Below are 19,461 nucleotides of genomic sequence, written 5' to 3'. Positions count from 1 at the left end.
CTGATGTTAGTGAAATTGTGATTTGCCTCCTTCATATGAGCTCCCATAGCAGAGTATCTTCTGTATTTCTCTGCATTAACATGTTCCTGATATCTAATTAAAAAGCTCCTCCCGGATTGCCCCACGTATGTTTTTTTGCACTGGGTACATGTCAATCTGTAAATGCCAGATTCCTGGAATTCGTCATCTTTAAGTTTATTGACTTTATTGTGATTAAAAAAATCTGTGTTTTGTATTGTTGTTGGTTGAGAAAGCTATTTTGGTATTGTGCTTCTTAAACAAATTCGTGATTTCATAAATCCTCGGGTTATTAAAGGTGAATTTGACGTATTTCTTTGCATTCTCCGATTGTTGCTTTAGTTTAATTTGTTGTTGATATTTGCACTTGGTAATGATTTTGTTAATGAATTTCAAACTGAAACCGTTATGTAAGGCTTGTTGACGAATGAAAGATAGTTGCTTCTTTCTGTCTGTATTTGTTAACGAGATTTCAAAGGCCCTGTTGACGAAACTGTAGTAGGCGGATTTCTTTTGTGAAGTGGGAGTAAAGAATCGCTTTTAATTGTAGTCGGTGTAAAAGTGGGTTTTCTGTGTATTTTAAACTGGAAATGGTTGTTTATCCGAATTGTTCGAATATCTAGGAAATTGAGTGTACCTTCTTCTTCTTCTTCCGCTGTAAATTTAATGTTTGGGTCTAAAGTATTCAAGGTATTTAGAATACTTTGACTGTCATTAAGTTCTTTGTTTATAATGACAAAAGTATTGTCAACAAAACGTACTCAGAAATCTAGTCCTTTAATGTGGCCTACTATCTGAGTGTATTCCAAGTGATCGAGGTATATGTTAGCTAAAATTCCGCAGGCCGGTGCTCCCATAGGTAGTCCGTCTTGCTGATAAATTTTATTATCATTCATTCATTCATTATCATTATAGACTGTTATGCCTTTCAGCGTTCAGTCTGCAAGCCTCTGAGAATTTACTAAACGTCGCCACAATCCTCGATTTGCAACTAGTGTTGTGGCTTCATTTAGTTCTGTACCTCTTATCTTTAAATCGTTAGAAACTGAGTCTAACCATCGTCGTCTTGGTCTACCTCTACTTCTCTTACCCTCCATAGCAGAGTCCATTATTCTCCTAGGTAACCTATCCTCCTCCATTCGCCTCACATGACCCAAATTTTATTATCATTCATTCATTCATTATCATTATAGACTGTTATGCCTTTCAGCGTTCAGTCTGCAAGCCTCTGAGAATTTACTAAACGTCGCCACAATCCTCGATTTGCAACTAGTGTTGTGGCTTCATTTAGTTCTGTACCTCTTATCTTTAAATCGTTAGAAACTGAGTCTAACCATCGTCGTCTTGGTCTACCTCTACTTCTCTTACCCTCCATAGCAGAGTCCATTATTCTCCTAGGTAACCTATCCTCCTCCATTCGCCTCACATGACCCCACCACTGAAGCCGGTTTATGCGCACAGCTTCATCCATCGAGTTCATTCCTAAATTAGCCTTTATCTCCTCATTCCGAGTACCCTCCTGCCATTGTTCCCACCTGTTTTTACCAGCAATCATTCTTGCTACTTTCATGTCTGTTACTTCTAACTTATGAATAAGATATCCTGAGTCCACCCAGCTTTCGCTCCCGTAAAGCAAAGTTGGTCTGAAAACAGACCGATGTAACGATAGTTTCGTCTGGGAGCTGACTTCCTTCTTACAGAATACAGTCGATCGCAGCTGCGAGCTCACTGCATTAGCTTTACGGCACCTTGATTCAATCTCACTTACTATATTACCATCCTGGGAGAACACACAACCTAAATACTTGAAATTATCGACCTGTTCCAGCTTTGTATCACCAATCTGACATTCAATTCTGTTGAATTTCTTACCTACTGACATCAATTTAGTCTTCGAGAGGCTAATTTTCATACCATACTCATTGCACCTATTTTCAAGTTCCACGATATTAGACTGTAGGCTTTCGGCACAATCTGCCATTAAGACCAAGTCGTCAGCATGGGCCAGACTGCTTACTACATTTCCACCTAATTGAATCCCTCCCTGCCATTTTATACCTTTCAGCAGATGATCCATGTAAACTACAAACAGCAAAGGTGAAAGATTACAGCCTTGTCTAACCCCTGTAAGTACCCTGAACCAAGAACTCATTCTGCCATCAATTCTCACTGAAGCCCAATTGTCAACATAAATGCCTTTGATTGCTTTTAATAATCTGCCTTTAATTCCATAGTCCCCCAGTATGGCGAACATCTTTTCCCTCGGTACCCTGTCATATGCTTTCGCTAGATCTACAAAACATAAACACAACTGCCTATTCCTCTCGTAGCATTTTTCAATTACCTGGCGCATACTGAAAATCTGATCCTGACAGCCTCTCTGTGGTCTGAAACCACACTGGTTTTCATCCAACTTCCTTTCAACGACTGATCGCACCCTCCCTTCCAAGATGCCAGTGAATACTTTGCCTGGTATACTAATCAGTGAGATACCTCGATAGTTGTTGCAATCCTTCCTGTTCCCTTGCTTATAGATAGGGGCAATTACTGCTTTTGCCCAATCTGAAGGTACCTTACCAACACTCCACGCTAATTTTACTACTCTATGAAGCCATTTCATCCCTGCCTTCCCAATATACTTAACCATTTCAGGTCTAATTTCATCTATTCCTGCTGCCTTATGACAATGGAGTTTCTTTACCATCCTTTCCACTTCCTCAAGCATAATTTCACCAACATCATTTTCCTCCTCCCCTTGAGCTTGGATGTTTGCAACACCACCAGGATGATTTCCTTTTACATTGAGAAGATGTTCAAAATATTCCCTCCACTTCTCCAGTGATTCCCTGGGATCTATTATGAGTTCACCTGAATTACTCAAAACACTGTTCATTTCCTTTTTCCCTCCCTTCCTAAGATTCTTTATTATTGTCCAGAAAGGTTTCCCTGCTGCTTGACCTAGCCTTTCCAGGTTGTTACCAAAATCTTCCCATGACTTCTTTTTGGATTCAACAATTATTTGTTTCGCTCTGTTTCTTTCATCTACATACAACTCCCTATCTGCCTCAGCCCTTGTTTGGAGCCATTTCTTATAAGCCTTCCTTTTTACGTTTACAAGCTGCTCTCACTTCATCATTCCACCAAGATGTTCGCCTTTTCCCATCTTTACACACAGTTGTTCCAAGGCATTCCCTGGCTGTTTCTACTACAGCATCCCTGTATGCCACCCATTCACTTTCTATATCCTGAACCTGCTTAATGTCTACTGTTCGAAACTTCTCACTAATCATATCCATGTACTTCTGTCTAATTTCCTCGTCCTGGAGATTTTCTACCCTTATTCGTTTGCAGACAGATTTCACATTCTCTACCTTAGGCCTAGAGATACTTAGTTCACTACAGATCAGATAGTGGTCTGTATCATCGAAAAATCCCCAGAAAACTCGTACATTCCTAACAGATTTCCTGAATTCGAAGTCTGTTAAGATATAGTCTATTATGGATCTGGTACCCCTAGCCTCCCATGTGTAGCGGTGAATAGCCTTATGCTTGAAGAATGTATTCGTAACAGCTAAACCCATACTAGCACAGAAGTCCAGCAAACGCTTCCCATTCCCATTAGCTTCCATATCTTCCCCACATTTACCAATCACCCTTTCGTATCCTTCAGTTCTATTCCCAACTCTCGCATTGAAATCGCCCATTAGCACTATTCTATCCTTGCTGTTTACCCTGACTACGATGTCACTCAATGCTTCATAAAACTTGTCAACTTCATCGTCATCTGCACCCTCACATGGTGAATACACGGACACAATTCTAGTCCTAATTCCTCGAACTGACAAATCTACCCACATCATTCGCTCATTTACGTGCCTAACAGAAACTATGTTGTGTGCAATGGTATTCCTGATAAAGAGCCCTACCCCAGACTCTGCCCTTCCCGTTCTAACACCCGTCAAGTACACTTTATAATCTCCTATCTCTTCCTCGTTATCTCCCCTTACCCGAATATCACTTACTCCTAGCACATCAGATGCATCCTCTTTGCTGACTCAGCCAGTTCTACTTTCTTTCTTCCATAAGCCCCATTAATATTGATAGCTCCCCATCGAATTCCATTTCGTTCGCCAAGTTGTTTCCAAGGAGTCCCTCGCCTGTCAAATGGGAGTGGGACTCCGTTACTCCCATAGGTCCGAGGCTTGCTTAAAATGTTCTGAGCTCGGTCGATTCATGAAGCAGGATGCTGCCCTACTTGCACATAGTCCAAGAGAGGATCTCTCCTCTAACGGGTTATGGACCATCGATGGATTGTATGGTCCTAGCCGCCTGAGCACAAGGAGGGCCAGGACTCAGAATATGTCCGAGATGCCCACTCCCATTCCATAGCAACTGGTATCCCGACTCTCAGGACCACTTACCAGGCCACTCAGCTGTTGCCCATGGTTCACGAACTAGGACGTGACTACAGTAACCCACAAACATGAATTTTATTATTAAAAGAAAAAAATTATGGTTCAATACGAATTCCAGGATAGTTATGAAGTTTTCTATTTCAGGTTTACTGATGCGTTTGTGGTCTAATAAATTAGTTTTTATAATCTTGATAGTGTCTTTTATAGGAATGTTCGTATACATGTCTTTAATGTCGAAGGAACTTGTTACGTGAGAACAAGTTAATTTGAAATCTTTAGCGGCCTTACAAAACTCTTTAGAGTTTTTTATCAAGGTTTTGGTATAAAAAACATAGTTTTGGGACAAAAACTTATGAATAAATTGAGAGGCTTTGTACGTAGGACTTTTCCGAAAATTAATTACTGGTCTAATAGGTACGTCCTTTTTATGTAATTTAGGCATAGCTCTTGCCTTAGGAAGTCCAGGGTTCATATTTATGAGTTTATGGACTTCTTGGTCATTTAAAAGGAAGGTGCATTGCTTCAGTATTCCTTTCAAATTCCTTTGGATTTTCAGGGTGGTGTCTTTCTCAGTTACCTTAAACTTGTTACTATTGAAAAAAGTTTCTGTTTTCTTAATGTATTCGGTTTTATTTAATATTACCACTGTTCCTCCTTTGTCGGCTTTTGTTATAACTACGTCGTTTTGCCTAATTTTACGCTGAAGATCCTTCTCAACTTTTGAAATGGCGGAATTAGTTAATAATCCTTTAATTACAGAGGGAATCTTTTTCTTTGCTTCGTACCGTACATCATTTTGAATGTCGACTGGAAGAGTTTGTATGGCCCTTTCTGTTTCTGCTAATGTTTGTATTAATTCTAGTTTGTTGTTGATACTTTGCCAATTATGATTTGGTCCTTTGCCTAATATTTGTAGTTCTTGTTCTGTAAAAGTCGTGTTAGACGAATTTTTTACAGGGGGTGGGAGTTTTTCACAATTGAAAGATGTTTTAGGTTGAGGCTTATATTGTTTAGTTAGGGCATTGCTTTTTAGGTTTTCTAACTTCTTATTCAATGTCGCCTGTTTCTTGTTCATTAGACTCTCTACTGTATCTCTACAGTATTTTTGCACAGAATCCCATTCTAACGGTACTAAATTTATTGACGCTGAAAGGTGCGCTAGGTAAAGTTCCTTATTAAGGAAGGATTTCTTCCTATACATGAATTTGATTTCTCTTTTAAGCCATAGACGGTTAACTGTTTTCTGGGTTGAAATTTAGAATACTGAGCGTATACTGTTTCTTTGTGTCCCTTTTAAGAATTTAGGAACCAGGTTGTTAATCAAACATTCTTTCAGGAATGTTATATCTGTGCTTACTTTTGCAAGTTTCATCTTTAGTTTAAGATAGATGTTCGTACTATTTCCTGCTTGGTTAGCATTCGTATTGCAAGCTGTCCACTTCATGGCCGTATCGATGAGTATAATCAACAAATTAATCTAAAAGGCCACCTAATCGATACTTTATTTCTTTTGCCTTTGACAAACTTAAAAATACATTAACAAACACAGTGCATGTTTCGACCACTTAGTGGTCATCTTCAGCTGTATATTCACGCCACCTAATGTTATCAAACAGAATTTTACCATAGGCACTTTTAAATATTTTAAATATGTTTTTCATCATTTAAGTTTTTAAACACAATTGTAAGCGATACTGTAATTTAAGTATCATTCACATAAATCTCCTTACCCCCAACCCCCCCCCCCCCCCATCTTCCATTTCATTTAAAGCATCTAGAACAATAGTTTTTAGATTCCCATGGGATATAGTTTTAAGATCCAATGTGCTTGCTTTTAAATGTTATCATCTAAGATTTTTTATATACAGCTGAAGATGACCACTAAGTGGTCGAAACATGTACTGTGTTTGTTAATGTATTTTTAAGTTTGCCAAAGGCAAAAGAAATAAAGTATCGATTAGGTGGCCTTTTAGATTAATTTGTTGATTATACTCATCGATACGGCCATGAAGTGGACAGCTTGCAATACGAGTACGCATGTTCCTGACAACTTTGCGGCTCAGGTCTTCATGAATTTCACTGCAGAGCTGCACAATCCGAGCACGCATTTCCATGTGGTTTTGAGGTCTTTTTTTCTTTCAAATAGCCCCATAAAATAAATCACAAGGATTTACATCAGAGCTTTAAGGAGGCCATGAGAATTCACCATTATTTTTGTACTCTGGGTAACGAAGAGACATTACACGATCACCACATGCTCCCCTCAAAAACTCAAGAACATCGTTAGCTGTGTGAGGTGTTGCAACATCTTGGATAAACCACTGCGTATGAATAGGGATAGCGAGAATTTGAGGCATGAATTCATTCCCCAGCATGTCCTTCTATCGCTGTGCATTAACTGTCTGACTGAAAAACAATGGTCCAATAAAATCATGACTTGACAGGGCTACCCAAAGACTCACTTTTTCTCCATACGTGTTTTTTTATGAATAATGTCTGGTTTTCTGTAGCCCAAAAACGCACATTTCATTTATTAACTGCTCCGTTGAGGTGAAAACAAACTTCATCAGAGAACCAAGTGTTAAACAGCATTTCATCTTTATCTTGAGTCTATAAGGCGCACTGCAATCTCTTCTCCCTGTGAAGATCTGTGAGCTTGTGTACAGTCATTTTGTACGGGCACAACTGAAGATCATCGTGTAACATTCTTTGAACTGAATGGCTCGATATTCCACTTCCTCTTGAAGCTCCCCGTGTTGACTTCTGTGGGCCGCACTGCATGGCGACCCACAGGAGACCGAACTGCTGGTGCACGTGGTCGCGTTTCTTCCCCCACTCTGCTTTGTTCTTCAAACTTTCTGCATAAGCGAAGGATGATGTTCCTTGCTGGTGCCCACCTAATCTGAAATACAGCTCAAAATTTCCTTTGTGTCGCCATAACAATTTATGATTCGCAATAAAAGATAACTGTTTTGGCGCGCAGCTGAACGGAGAGTCGGCCGTGGTCAGTCATGGCAGAAAGCTCACAGGAATGCAGGCATTTGGAGACAAAGCAGCAGTGTCACCTGTAAGATATTTCCATGAAACAGGGAAGGTGTGAGGGAAATTTGAACAACATAGTACGTAAGTTGCATTTTATATATGCTTTTCAAATGTGTCAACTATTCGTGCGCCACCCTGTACCTGAAAAAATGAAACAACTTAATTAAAATAGAATGACATGTTTCATTCTTGAAAGAACATCATCAAATATTTAGAAATGTACACATATTTTTGTTTATTTCTGTTTAAATCATGAAAAACTTGAAATTTGGAAATTACCTTCTCTCCACTCTATCATACAATGCAAGTTATTCCAAAACTGTTACTGTGTTGATGGTGAGAGTCTGGCTGGTTAGGCAGTCCATTGACCTTCTGTCATGCCCCCTCCCCCTCCTGGCTAGCTCATTGACATGCTGTATTTTACTTTTAAGCATTGTATTTTTTAATGCACACATTGTTCTTATTCTTATTGTACCCCTGCGTAGTTTCTCTATCATTCTCACACAGGAGAAGGGAAGAGGAAAAGCGTACGGCCCCGGGAACACATTTATTACAGATGCAATTCCCTTGCGGGGTTTTTCTTCGGTATGTTAACATGTACAATTAATGTAAAAGATACATGTTTTAAGGTTTAAGTCAGCCTCAGGCTGTAGAACAAGTACATAAAGGCCGGGCCTCATGCCCAAAAATATAATATAAAAATTACAATTATAATAAAAATATGACAGTGAGTTTTAACTCTTCAGTGCTCCCTTCAGTTTTCAAGCCATCTCATGCACACAGTGACTCTAGTCGCTAACACATGCAGACTCACACCTTTGCTTATTTTCTCTCAGAGTTCACAAATTTTCATAATTCTGAACACCGCAATTCGAATCATACATGAAGGGTGACAATAACCCCTAAATACAGTGGGGTATTAACATATGGGAGCTGCCTCTAACCAGGCTTTACTCCCGATTTGCTTAAGGCAAGGCATAAGGTAGTAGTTAAGCATCAACATGCAATGTAAACCCCAGGTCACTAGACTGCGACTCACCGAGCTCGATAGCTGCAGTCGCTTAAGTGCGGCCAGTATCCAGTATTCGGGAGATAGTAGGTTCGAACCCCACTGTCGGCAGCCCTGAAAATGGTTTTCCGTGGTTTCCCATTTTCACACCAGGCAAATGCTGGGGCTGTACCTTAATTAAGGCCACGGCCGCTTCCTTCTCACTCCTAGCCCTTCCTTGTCCCATCGTCACCGTAAGACCTATCTGTGTCGGTGCGACGTAAAGCAACTAGCAAAAAAGGAAAAAAAGAAAAAAGACTGCGACTCAAGAAAGGGAGGTGAGTTAATAATCAACTCGGCTCACGGCTAATTTTTTTGCTATTTGCTTTACGTCGCACCGGCACAGGTATGTCTTACGGCGACGATGGAAAGGCCTAGGAATTGGAAGGAAGCGGCCGTGGCCTTAATTAAGGTACAGCCCCGGCATTTGCCTGGTGTAAAAATGGGAAACCACGGAAACGGCCAATTTAACAGGGAACAAACAAGATACACTCTAACATTTTAACCCAACTAACCACAAAGGTAGTAGCAAATTCCGAAGTGCCAGGACGTGTTATTTTACTTAAAGGGCACTGTAATGCAAGCATCTCATGTTAACAAAGGTTTCACAAATCGTAAAACGATATCCTCCCCTCGTTACCTCCGCTGAAACTCCAAACTTTATTTAGTGAACTTCTTACCTCCAACATCATGGACAGTCAAGGGTTCGAAACTCGAATGGAACCAGCCGCTCTCACTCCCAGCACAGAGTTATTGCCAGGCCACTGGCCACAAGTCAAGTCCGCGATCACGCACGCAGCTCCACACAGCAGAGGGAGCGGCAGACGGGAGGGAGGGGTGAGGCCAGCCCAATTGGCTAGATAAGAGGGGAAGGCATGTTGCCATAGCAACCTGCACAAGGCAGTTGTGCGGTGGAAGGGAGAATAGCAAACATTTAAAACACGTCCAAAGAAAGTAATAAGTTGACACACATACTAAGCATATAAATAAGAAATATAAAACCGTAAAAGCCAAACATAGCAGATATAAGGCAAAATGTAAATCTTTAAAGGGCGCCACCACGTAGCCAAGCGCGAATGAGGCGGGGGAATTTGCCTAAAACATATGGCACACTTATTATTATTATTATTGTTGTTATTTTAAATCTTGTGTGGAAATTTAGTTTTGCTTGGCCTTCAGGTATAATTCTGTTGCGATATGTTTTATTTTTCTGATACTTTATAAATGTTATTCAAAATTGCACTTTGCTACTCAACATTTGAGGAAAACTAGCCAGCCAATTAAAAGATAAATAGTCTTCAAAAACAATTTAAATTACGATAATAATATAACAATAATATCAATGAAAATGGTAGCTTAACTTGAATGAACTCAAATGTCAAGTAGCAAACTGCAACACCACATATATAGGCCAAGCAAAACTAAATTTCTGTAAAAGATTCTAGAGTGGAGAGAAGTGACGACTTCATTAAGATAAGTTTCAAATTTCAAGTTTTTAAGGATTTAAACAGAAATAAACATATGTTTTTATACACTTCTAAATATTTTGTGTGTGATTTGTTGGAATCTGATGATGTTCTTTCAAGAATGAACGAAACATGGCATTCTATTTTAATTAAGTTGTTTCTTTTTCAGGTATAATTCTGTTACTGTATGTTTTCTTTTCCTGATACTTTATAAATTGTATTCAGAATTAGTTTTGGCAGACTGTAGAACTTAATAGTTATAAATTAACTGAGTTGAAACTGAGAGGAGGTAGCTTGTGATATCACAAATCACACAAGTAGGAAGCGACAAAGGGTGCCTATAATAACTACGTGGTAGAGATTTCAAGGAGATTTGGTGGAAACTCTCCCAGGAGAACTTCGAGAAATACATGTCTTACAGGCTTTTGATGACTAAGGCAGTGTTGAACAAGATCGGTGCACTGTGCCATCTGTTACCAGGGGAAATGTAAATTAAGTTCTTGGTGAAACAGTAGGAAAGAGTTTCATAAAAACGGAAATTTGGTGGTGGAATGCTGAAGTCCAGCTTGCACCTAAAGAAAAGAAGCTAACTTACTAACCCCATTGTACTACGGCCCTGAAGAGCCTTGGCCTACCAAGTGACTGCTGGTTAGCCCGAAGGCCTACAGATTACGAGGTGTTGTGTGGTCAGCACGACATGTCCAATTGGCCGTTATTCTTGAATTTCTATACTGGAGCCGCTATCTCACCGTCAGATAGCTCCTCAATTCTAATAACATAGGCTGAGTGGTTCCTCGAACCAGCCCTCAGATGCCGGGAAAAATCCCTGACCTGGCTGAGAATTGAACCCGGGACCTCTGGGTAAGAGGCAGGCATGCTACCCCTACACCACAGGGTCGGCTTAAAGAAAAGAAGACCTTTTCCTAATGTCGCATATGTCTGCAGGACCCACAGAACCACTTAAAATACAGTGAGACCAAGAGAGAAGCCAAAATAAGAAATTAAATGGTGTATGGCTTTTAGTGCTTGGAGTGTCCGAAGACAAGTTCAGCCCGCTAGAAGCAGGTCTTTTGATTTGATGTCTGTAGGCGACCTACGCGTTGTGACGAGGATGAAATGATGATGAAGACGACATATACACCCAGCCCCCATGTCAGCGAAATTAACCAATTATGATTAAAATTCCTGACCCTGCTGGGAATTGAACCCGGGACCCCTGTGACCAAATGGGTATCATACATATGAGTTTTCATATGAATTTCTTGAAAGAAGACACGGTGGAAAGGAGAGTCAAAACTAAGTGAAAAAACAAACAAGGCCATTACACATAATAAGAACAAGCAAAACTCTGGTATCTTTTCAAGATGTGGAAGGCTATGGGAAATATGAAAAGGCCCTGGGCCTGGATGATCTCCCCATTGAAGCTCGTATGAGCAGGATTCATGTGGTTTACAGACCTTTGCAATAAAATCATGTTTAAGGGTCATTCTCCAAAAAAGGGCAGATTTGTGTCCCTGCAGGTTTTCTGGTGTAAAATATGTTTTTATGAATTATAAATTATTATTTTATGTTAGTTTGACATAAGATCTATTTTTTCAATAAAGGTTTTAAATTTTAGAGCACAGTATGCGACGCCTCACCTCCGTGTCATGTCCCCACACTTGATGTGGCACTTTGATCATTTCATAATTTGATAGATTTTAGTTTCCAAGCCATTTTGGCTTTATAATAAGAATAAGCAGCTGAAAAATGACTCATCAACACTTCAAGAGCATTTGTATTTTATAAATTAAGACTTTCTGCATTGAATGTGCCTGTCCATAAGTGAAGTCTCACCTCCGTGAAAAAAGAAAAAAACTTCAATAATACCCACACAGATAGCACTATAGCCTTCCTAGCTTCATTGGACTTAATTATTAGCAGCTGTCATGTCGGCTGCCTGAAGCCAAGTTGTGCATGTGCTTTTCTAGGTATTGCTTTTGGTGTATGAAAGTGCTAGTTGAGATATTAGTTATTGGACTTTCTCACCTCCGAAGCATGCTCCTGAAGGAAAAGTTTTTATGGCTAATAATTTGATTATACTACAGATTATAATCATACGTAATACGTAGTCTAACTCTCGATAGCTGCAGTCGCTTAATTGCGGCCAGTATCCAGTATTCGGGAGATAGTGGGTTCGAGCCCCACTGTCGGCAGCCCTGAAGATGTACCTAATTAAGGCTATGGCCGCTTCCTTCCCTCTCCTAGCTCTTTCCTGTCCCATCGTTTCCATAAGACCTGTCTGTGTCAGTGCGACGTAAAGCAACTTGCAAAAAAAAAAAAATAGTTAGATTTCTTAACCTCTTAACCTCAGGTGTTTTCAAGTAGTTCATCAAAGAAGAGAAATATCTCACCTCCGTTACTCTCACCTCCATTACTGTTATCCTTGACTGCTATTCACAGAGATGACAACAAATAATACAGCTTGTGATGCAGTAGTCTATTTTATGATATTAGGAAAGGCAAGCCCCACATACACGGAAGTGCCTCCATCCCCACATGTATGTGTACATAAATTCTACTGAATATTTACATATATGTAGACAATTTTAAATTTACATATTTACACTCCAAACACTGTTAAGAATAATAATGACCATCTTGATTTATTCTATACATATTAGAGTAAGAAGACCCAGCTATTTATACTCTCACTCATACTCATTCACAAGCACACGCATACGCATACATATTTGCCCACATTCAACTGTATTTGCACCCATCTTTCTTACAATTCTAATTTATACAGGTTATATACATCACATATAGGTTTCTGTTTACATATACATTTTCTTTACTGCACAGAGAAAGTGAGGAAGAGGAAGCAGTTTTACCTCAGGTGGTAGAAGATTCCATATACGAGCAGACCTTGTGTAATAGCCATTTAAATATGAGTTGGTTCTGGCCTCTCTCAACAGAGTGGTAATTAAGCTGCAAGCGGTGGATGGGGGAGAGGTGCATGTTGTCTGTCAGGGATTTCTTAAGGAAAGCTACGTCTATTTGTGTACATAACGAGTTCACTGGTGGCAATGACCTGGCTGTGTTTAAAGGGATGTGTTTGTTAATTAAACTTTATGCTTGTCACTGGACACCCTCTAGTTTCCTCGTATGTTCCATTGTCGTTGGGTGCCAGAAATTAAGACTACATAGTAGTATGGGCCGCACCAGGGAAATATATGCCATTCGTAGGGCTTTACTTCTTCCTTCCGAGAGACATCTATGGACAATACCTAGCGCTCTGCATGCCTTACACCTCACTTCCTCCATGTGCTTATTCCATTTTAGATTGTCCGTAATGTGAATACCGAGCAGTTTTTTTTTTTTTTTTTTTTTTTTTGCTAGTTGTTTTACGTCGCACCGTCACAGATAGGTCTTACGGCGATGATGGGACAGGAAAGAGCTAGGAATGGGAAGGAAGCGGCCGTGGCCTTAATTAAGGTACAGCCCCAGCATTTGCCTGGTGTGAAAATGGGAAACCACGGAAAACCATTTTCAGGGCTGCCAACAGTGGGGTTCGAACCTACTATCTCCCGAATACTGGATACTGGCCGCCACATATTCAGTACTTTATTTCCACTTATAGTGGTTACATAAACACAATAACACTTATTTGGGACATGTTTCGCCCTTAATTCGGGGCATCTTCAGCCTAAAATAATCTTCAAAAGTACATATAATATTACAAATAGAAGCTAAAAGATTAGCTAGTTACTAAGATTTGGTACATATAATGTGAATATTGATACATTAATAAAAACATGTTAATGGAACACCGTCAATGATCATACTAAAACTATCTTGTCAGAGACTAAAACTTTCTCCATTAAAGATATGTAGTTCTAATTAAAATGGTTCAAATAAAATTGTTTGTGGATTCACCGATGTGATAATGCATATATTGCCAACAAAATGAGGTTTATAACATGTAATACTGCGCCATGGTCTAATTTACACAATCAGGTAAGTCGAGAACATAAATCGTGTACAGGAGGGGCCCTATCAATCACACTCCCCTAAATTACTCCAGAGGTAATTGTGGTTTGGTCTGATTTGGGTCCTCCATACACAACACATTGCGTTTGACCCACCAAAAATGACCTCAGCCATGCCAGCAGTTTACCTTGAATGCCGTAGTTCTTAAGTCTTAACAGAAGTCTTTGATGTGACACATGGTCAAAGGCTTTACCCCAGTCCAGAGTCACACAGTCTATTTGTGAGACATCCGTCTGCTCCAAAGAGAACTCCCAGTCATCAATGACTTTTGTTTAAAAGTGTTGTACAGGATTTTCCCGGAATGAAGCATGAACTGCATGTTTGAGTTCAACAGGTTTCTCTCCTTGAGGAAATCCAACATACGTTTAACATTTAACAACTAGACGATCCATACATTTACATGCTGATGACATTGTGCTGGTGGCAGACAATGTGGGTGCACTTCAGCACAAATTAAAAAATTGGAAGGATGTATTCGAGGAAAATGGGTCAAAGATCATCAGAGCCATAATGGAGTGTATTCACTGCAATTTTTCAATGGATACGGATAAGTGCAGGGCAGCTCCTTCACAACCAGCAGGTCATTTAAACCAGCATCTTCAATTGTCTTGTATCTGTAGTGCAGACTGATGGAAACATTGATAGGGATGTCACCAATTGGATAAAATATGGATGATCAAAGTGGCAGGCCACAACAGGAGTTCTGTGTGATAGGAAAATGCCTCCCCACCTTAAAGGCAAAATATTTAAAATGGTAATGCACCCAGCCATAATATGGCTCTGGATGTTGGTCTACGAAAAGAACAGATAAGCAGAAACTGCATGTTGCAGAAATGTGTATGTTAAGATAGGCTCATTAGATAATCCGACTGGATAAAATCCAGAATAATGATGTCTGCCAGTCTCTAAGGGTATATAATAATTTTGTGTGGCTATTACTAGCCGAGTGCAGCCCTTGTAAGGCAGACCCTCCGAAGAGGGTGGGCGTCATCTGCCATGTGTAGGTAACTGCGTGTTATTGTGGTGGAGGATAGTGTTATGTGTGGTGTGTGAGTTGCAGGGACGTTGGGGACAGCACAAACACCCAGCCCCCGGGCCATTGGAATTAACCAATGAAGGTTAAAATCCCCGATCCGGCCGGGAATCGAACCCGGGACCCTCTAAACCGAAGGTCAGCACAATGACCATTCAGCCAATGAGTCGGACAGTCTCTAAGGGTAACTCCCATTGAGGAAAAGCTTTAAGAAAAGTGAATGAAGTCTTATGTGCATCTTCAAAGGCAACCTGAAGATTATGTCACACTGCAAATCGACTGACTAGAGGTTGAGGGAAATCCAGCAATGGGACGACCGAAAATGAAATGGATAGCTTCTGTTTCAAAAGACCTAAAACAATGTAATATAGGTCTATCCAAGGATAGGGTCCAAGATAGACAATACTGAAAAAAGGTGACCAGTAAAGCAGACCCGAGATGGTGGGAAAATTGCTAGGAAGAAGAAAATATGCATGCAGTAGGTATAGTACAATATATGAAACGTTTTGGAACAATTATGAATTCAGTATGTGAAACATTTAAGATAGATGCACATGAAGGGTAATAAAATAAACATACAGTGCAATTCATGAAACAGTTATGAAGCCTGAAAACTTACATATCAACCTAAAAGAAAATTGCTATTCATATCTTGATAATCAAGTTTCTTCTGTGCAGGAATGATTCTCATTTTTCATGGCTAAATGGTTAGCGTGCTGGCCTTTGGTCACAGGAGTCCCGGGTTCGATTCCCGGTGGGGTCGGGAATTTTAACCATAATTGGTTAATTTCGCTGACACGGGGGCTGGGTGTATGTGTCGTCTTCATCATCCTTTCATCCTCATCACGACGCGCAGGTCGCCTACGGGAGTCAAATCAAAAGACCTGCATCTGGCAAGCCGAACTTGTCCTCGGACACTCCTGGCACTAAAAGCCATACACCATTTCATTATTATCCATACATTTATTAAGTTTATATGGGGGCTGTAAATGAAGTAGTGGCAATGTAGTCCGGACACTCACAGGAGATCGAGCATGCGCATGGTGCTGTTGTCAATATGTAGTGTGCATTTGATGGGCATCCAGTTGGGAGTTTCTTGCTGTAGGCATTGAAGTGAAGAGTGCCGATTCATCGCTCTAAAGCATGTATCCAGAAGGTGATCAGCGTTCATGGATTAAAATCGAGGTTGGCCATGGCAAAAATTCATCAGAATGTTATTGAGGATTACGTAAAATCTGTGGTGTGAATGCATTACTCTACAGGACTAATGGGTCAAGGCGTTTCTTGCGGGTCAGAATGAGACTGCAGATTTGCACCGCACAACTCTGCCGTCCATTCCTCAAGATCATATTGATATCGTGAGTTGTGTAGTTACCGTAGACTATCGATGGACTGTTCAGGAATTATTTCTATAGGTTGGTCTCAGTCATCAAACGGTGTGGCACATACTGACGAAATGTCTTAAATATGAGGAAAATTGCATCCCGTTGGGTTCTACATCAACTCACCAACGTACAGAAATGGCAGCGGTATGCACTGGCTGGCATCCACCTGGACAGATACCACAAGGAAGAAAACTTATTTCTGCAGTGTATTGTCACCTTTGATGAGACATGGACGCGAGCCTACAAGCGTGAATTAAAGCATCAGTGGAATGAATAGTCTCACTGAGGTTCCCCACATCCACAGTAATTTCGACAGGAACCAAGTCGGGTAAAGCTTATGCTGATTGTGGCATACGACTACGAGGGTGTTATTGTTACGCATGTTGTGCCTAAGGGACAGACCGTCAACAGTGACTGCTGTTGCCGATTTCTGAAGAGACATCTGCATCCGGCTATGTGGTGCAAACATCCATGTTTATCGTCCTGTTGTGTTGCATGACAATGCACGTTGTCATGTCACAAACAGTGTCAAGCTCTTATTGCAATGGTGGCATTGGGAGGTCTTGGAACACCTTCTGTACTCACCAGACATGAGTATTTGTGACTTCAGTCTGTTTCCAAAGTTGAAGGAACCCTTCAAAGGCTGCTGATTTCCTGACATGGCACCTTTACTCTGCACAGTAGTTATCAACAGAGAATGCCTTGCCAGCAGTGTCCAACAGCTTCCCGACATTTGGCAAAAGGTAATAGACTTTACTGGTGTCTACATTGAAGGAATGTAATGCAGTTATACTGGTTATGTCATTACATATTGTGTTCTATCAATATTGTCACTATTTTATTTTTAGCCCTCATATTTATATTTATATATATATATATATATATATATTTGTGGAGTAATTAATATTAGAAGAAATGAATCTCTCTTTGTTGTATGAACTATATTGCATAGCACAGCTGCATAATCTTTCTGGTTTCCTTAACATCACCAGAGAGAAACACAATTCAAGTTATCTCTTCCTCACTTTCTCAGATACTGGGTACAGTTCACAAAAGTGACTGTGTAACTATTGTACAATGTTGTGTCCCAAACCAAAACTCACAAGTGATTCATTTCTGTTCATTTCTTACTTCTTTATATTGTTTGGATTAATTTAGGTTTACTACTTCTGATTTTTTGAGAAGAATCTGATTTCTGGTTTGTTTGTTTTAGGTGCCTTAGAAGAAGAGATTGATTGCCGGGAAAGGGAACAACAGTTAAATGGGAAACAGCGTCATCAGCTAAAACACAGAGAACTGTTTTTGTCTCGCCAGGTGGAGACTCTGCCAGCTACACACATACGTGGCAAATGTTCCGTTACGCTGCTAAATGAAACCGAATCTCTTCTTAGTTACCTGAATAAAGACGTAAGGAAAATGTCCATATGTTGCTTCTTCCCATAGTTTTGTGTAACACTCTCTGTATGCGTAAATTGAACGTAATCTGAATACACTGTTTCTCATCTGTCTCTTCATATTACATTGCACAGTACACACTATCTAAGAGTTTATGGCATAATAATGGTAGACACAACTAGAGCACCAGCTGAAAGCATGGTGTGCCTACCCCACATGCAAATTGTTCCCTGCTAACTTACTCCCAGAGACAGACTGTTCTTTTTATTAGCGAAAGGAACTCTGGAACATCTTGCAAAATATTAATGAATGAATGAATGAATGAATGAATGAATGAAATAACTAAATTGGACCATAAATTATCACAGTTCCATGCATATTACATGAAATGTCTTTTTTTAAATATTGTCGCCAGTGATCGACAGCAGCATGCTACACACTATTTTCAGATCACTCGTTTTGTGTGTTATTTGCCCATATGTTACCTTATACAGATTTTAATCTTTTTTTCTACTTTTATAATTAATAATAACCTTTTATGCCTTTTAAACTTCTCGCTGCACAACCATCCTCAGCAACTGACTTTCTGGTCAGGAACACCTGATCATTAGTGTCTGTTACCAACATTACAGTTAAACAAGCAGTTTTATAAGCTACAATGTATAGTGCATATAGCTAGTTGAAAGAACTCCAGCGAGAGAGTTCATTTACAATTATAAATATAGTTAAAGTCGGTTTAATTCCATAAATCTGAGAATGACTGTGCAGCAAGTAAGCAATTCACTTACCTGTATAAGAGCAATGAAAGTCCTGTTAGTTCCATAAATTATCAACATCATTAGATAATGTACATCAGCAATGAAGAATTTTAAATATCAGTTTTTGTTGTGTGATCATTTTTAATCCTTTCTTCAATGGGTACTACCCCTAGGAAACATGCAGTTGTTGCATTATCTTGAAATACTTCTATGGCAATGATGATGATGATGATGATGAACTTGAAGAAATCAAAAAAAAAGAAGAGAGGAAGATCATTAGGAAAATCTTAGGAGCAAGATACACCCAAGAAGGTTACAGGTTATAATCGATCAAAACAACATAAAAGTTCTCAAACATCGAAATTGACATTAGGAAAAGACAAATGAAATTCTTTGGCCATCTGACTAGATTACCAGAAAATCGATTGACAAAAAGGATAGTAGATTATATAACCTCTCTTAAGAACTAACACCCTGGCTTAACGAACTTCGAAAGGACTTCAAAAACACAAACATAAGTTCAACAGACATCCTAGAAAGAGTCATCTTTAGACACAAAGTAAACAACTGGGAAGTTACATCAGAGCAACCCCAACAAAAACCATACAGACCACCAAACCCTAGGAGGGTCAGTGGGTTCGGGCAGGGGAGGCTCGAGGGGATGGGGATGGTGATGGTCACTTGGTGGATTAAATCCCACTGGAATCTGCATCAATAGAGCACATCAGCAACATTCACCATAAATATTATAATGTACTGCTTGCAGGCAGCACAGAAGATCTTCAGATCTTACTGGACAGAGTCAACACTGTTTGCAACAACTGGGCACTCCAAGATAAATGTAATAAAGACCAATTTCATGATAGTGA

At 39.8% G+C, this 19,461-nt stretch overlaps 1 protein-coding gene across 8 annotated transcripts in view; it reads left to right on the top strand.

Annotated features, from left to right (window-relative positions):
* Positions 1-19,461, top strand: part of LOC136863928 (metastasis-associated protein MTA3) — a 901,938-nt gene that overhangs the window by 266,750 nt on the left and 615,727 nt on the right. For all 8 annotated transcript variants that reach the window (XM_067140366.2, XM_067140364.2, XM_067140363.2 and 5 more), the window contains one exon: positions 17,653-17,846. In XM_067140366.2, the coding sequence (XP_066996467.2) occupies positions 17,653-17,846 (194 nt within the window). The remainder of the gene's footprint in view (positions 1-17,652; positions 17,847-19,461) is intronic.

This window comes from Anabrus simplex, chromosome 2, assembly GCF_040414725.1.
Source record: "Anabrus simplex isolate iqAnaSimp1 chromosome 2, ASM4041472v1, whole genome shotgun sequence".
Taxonomy (NCBI): Eukaryota; Metazoa; Arthropoda; class Insecta; order Orthoptera; family Tettigoniidae; genus Anabrus; species Anabrus simplex.
Note: the sequence above shows the minus strand (reverse complement) of the source record. Positions and strands in the feature narration are given on the sequence as shown.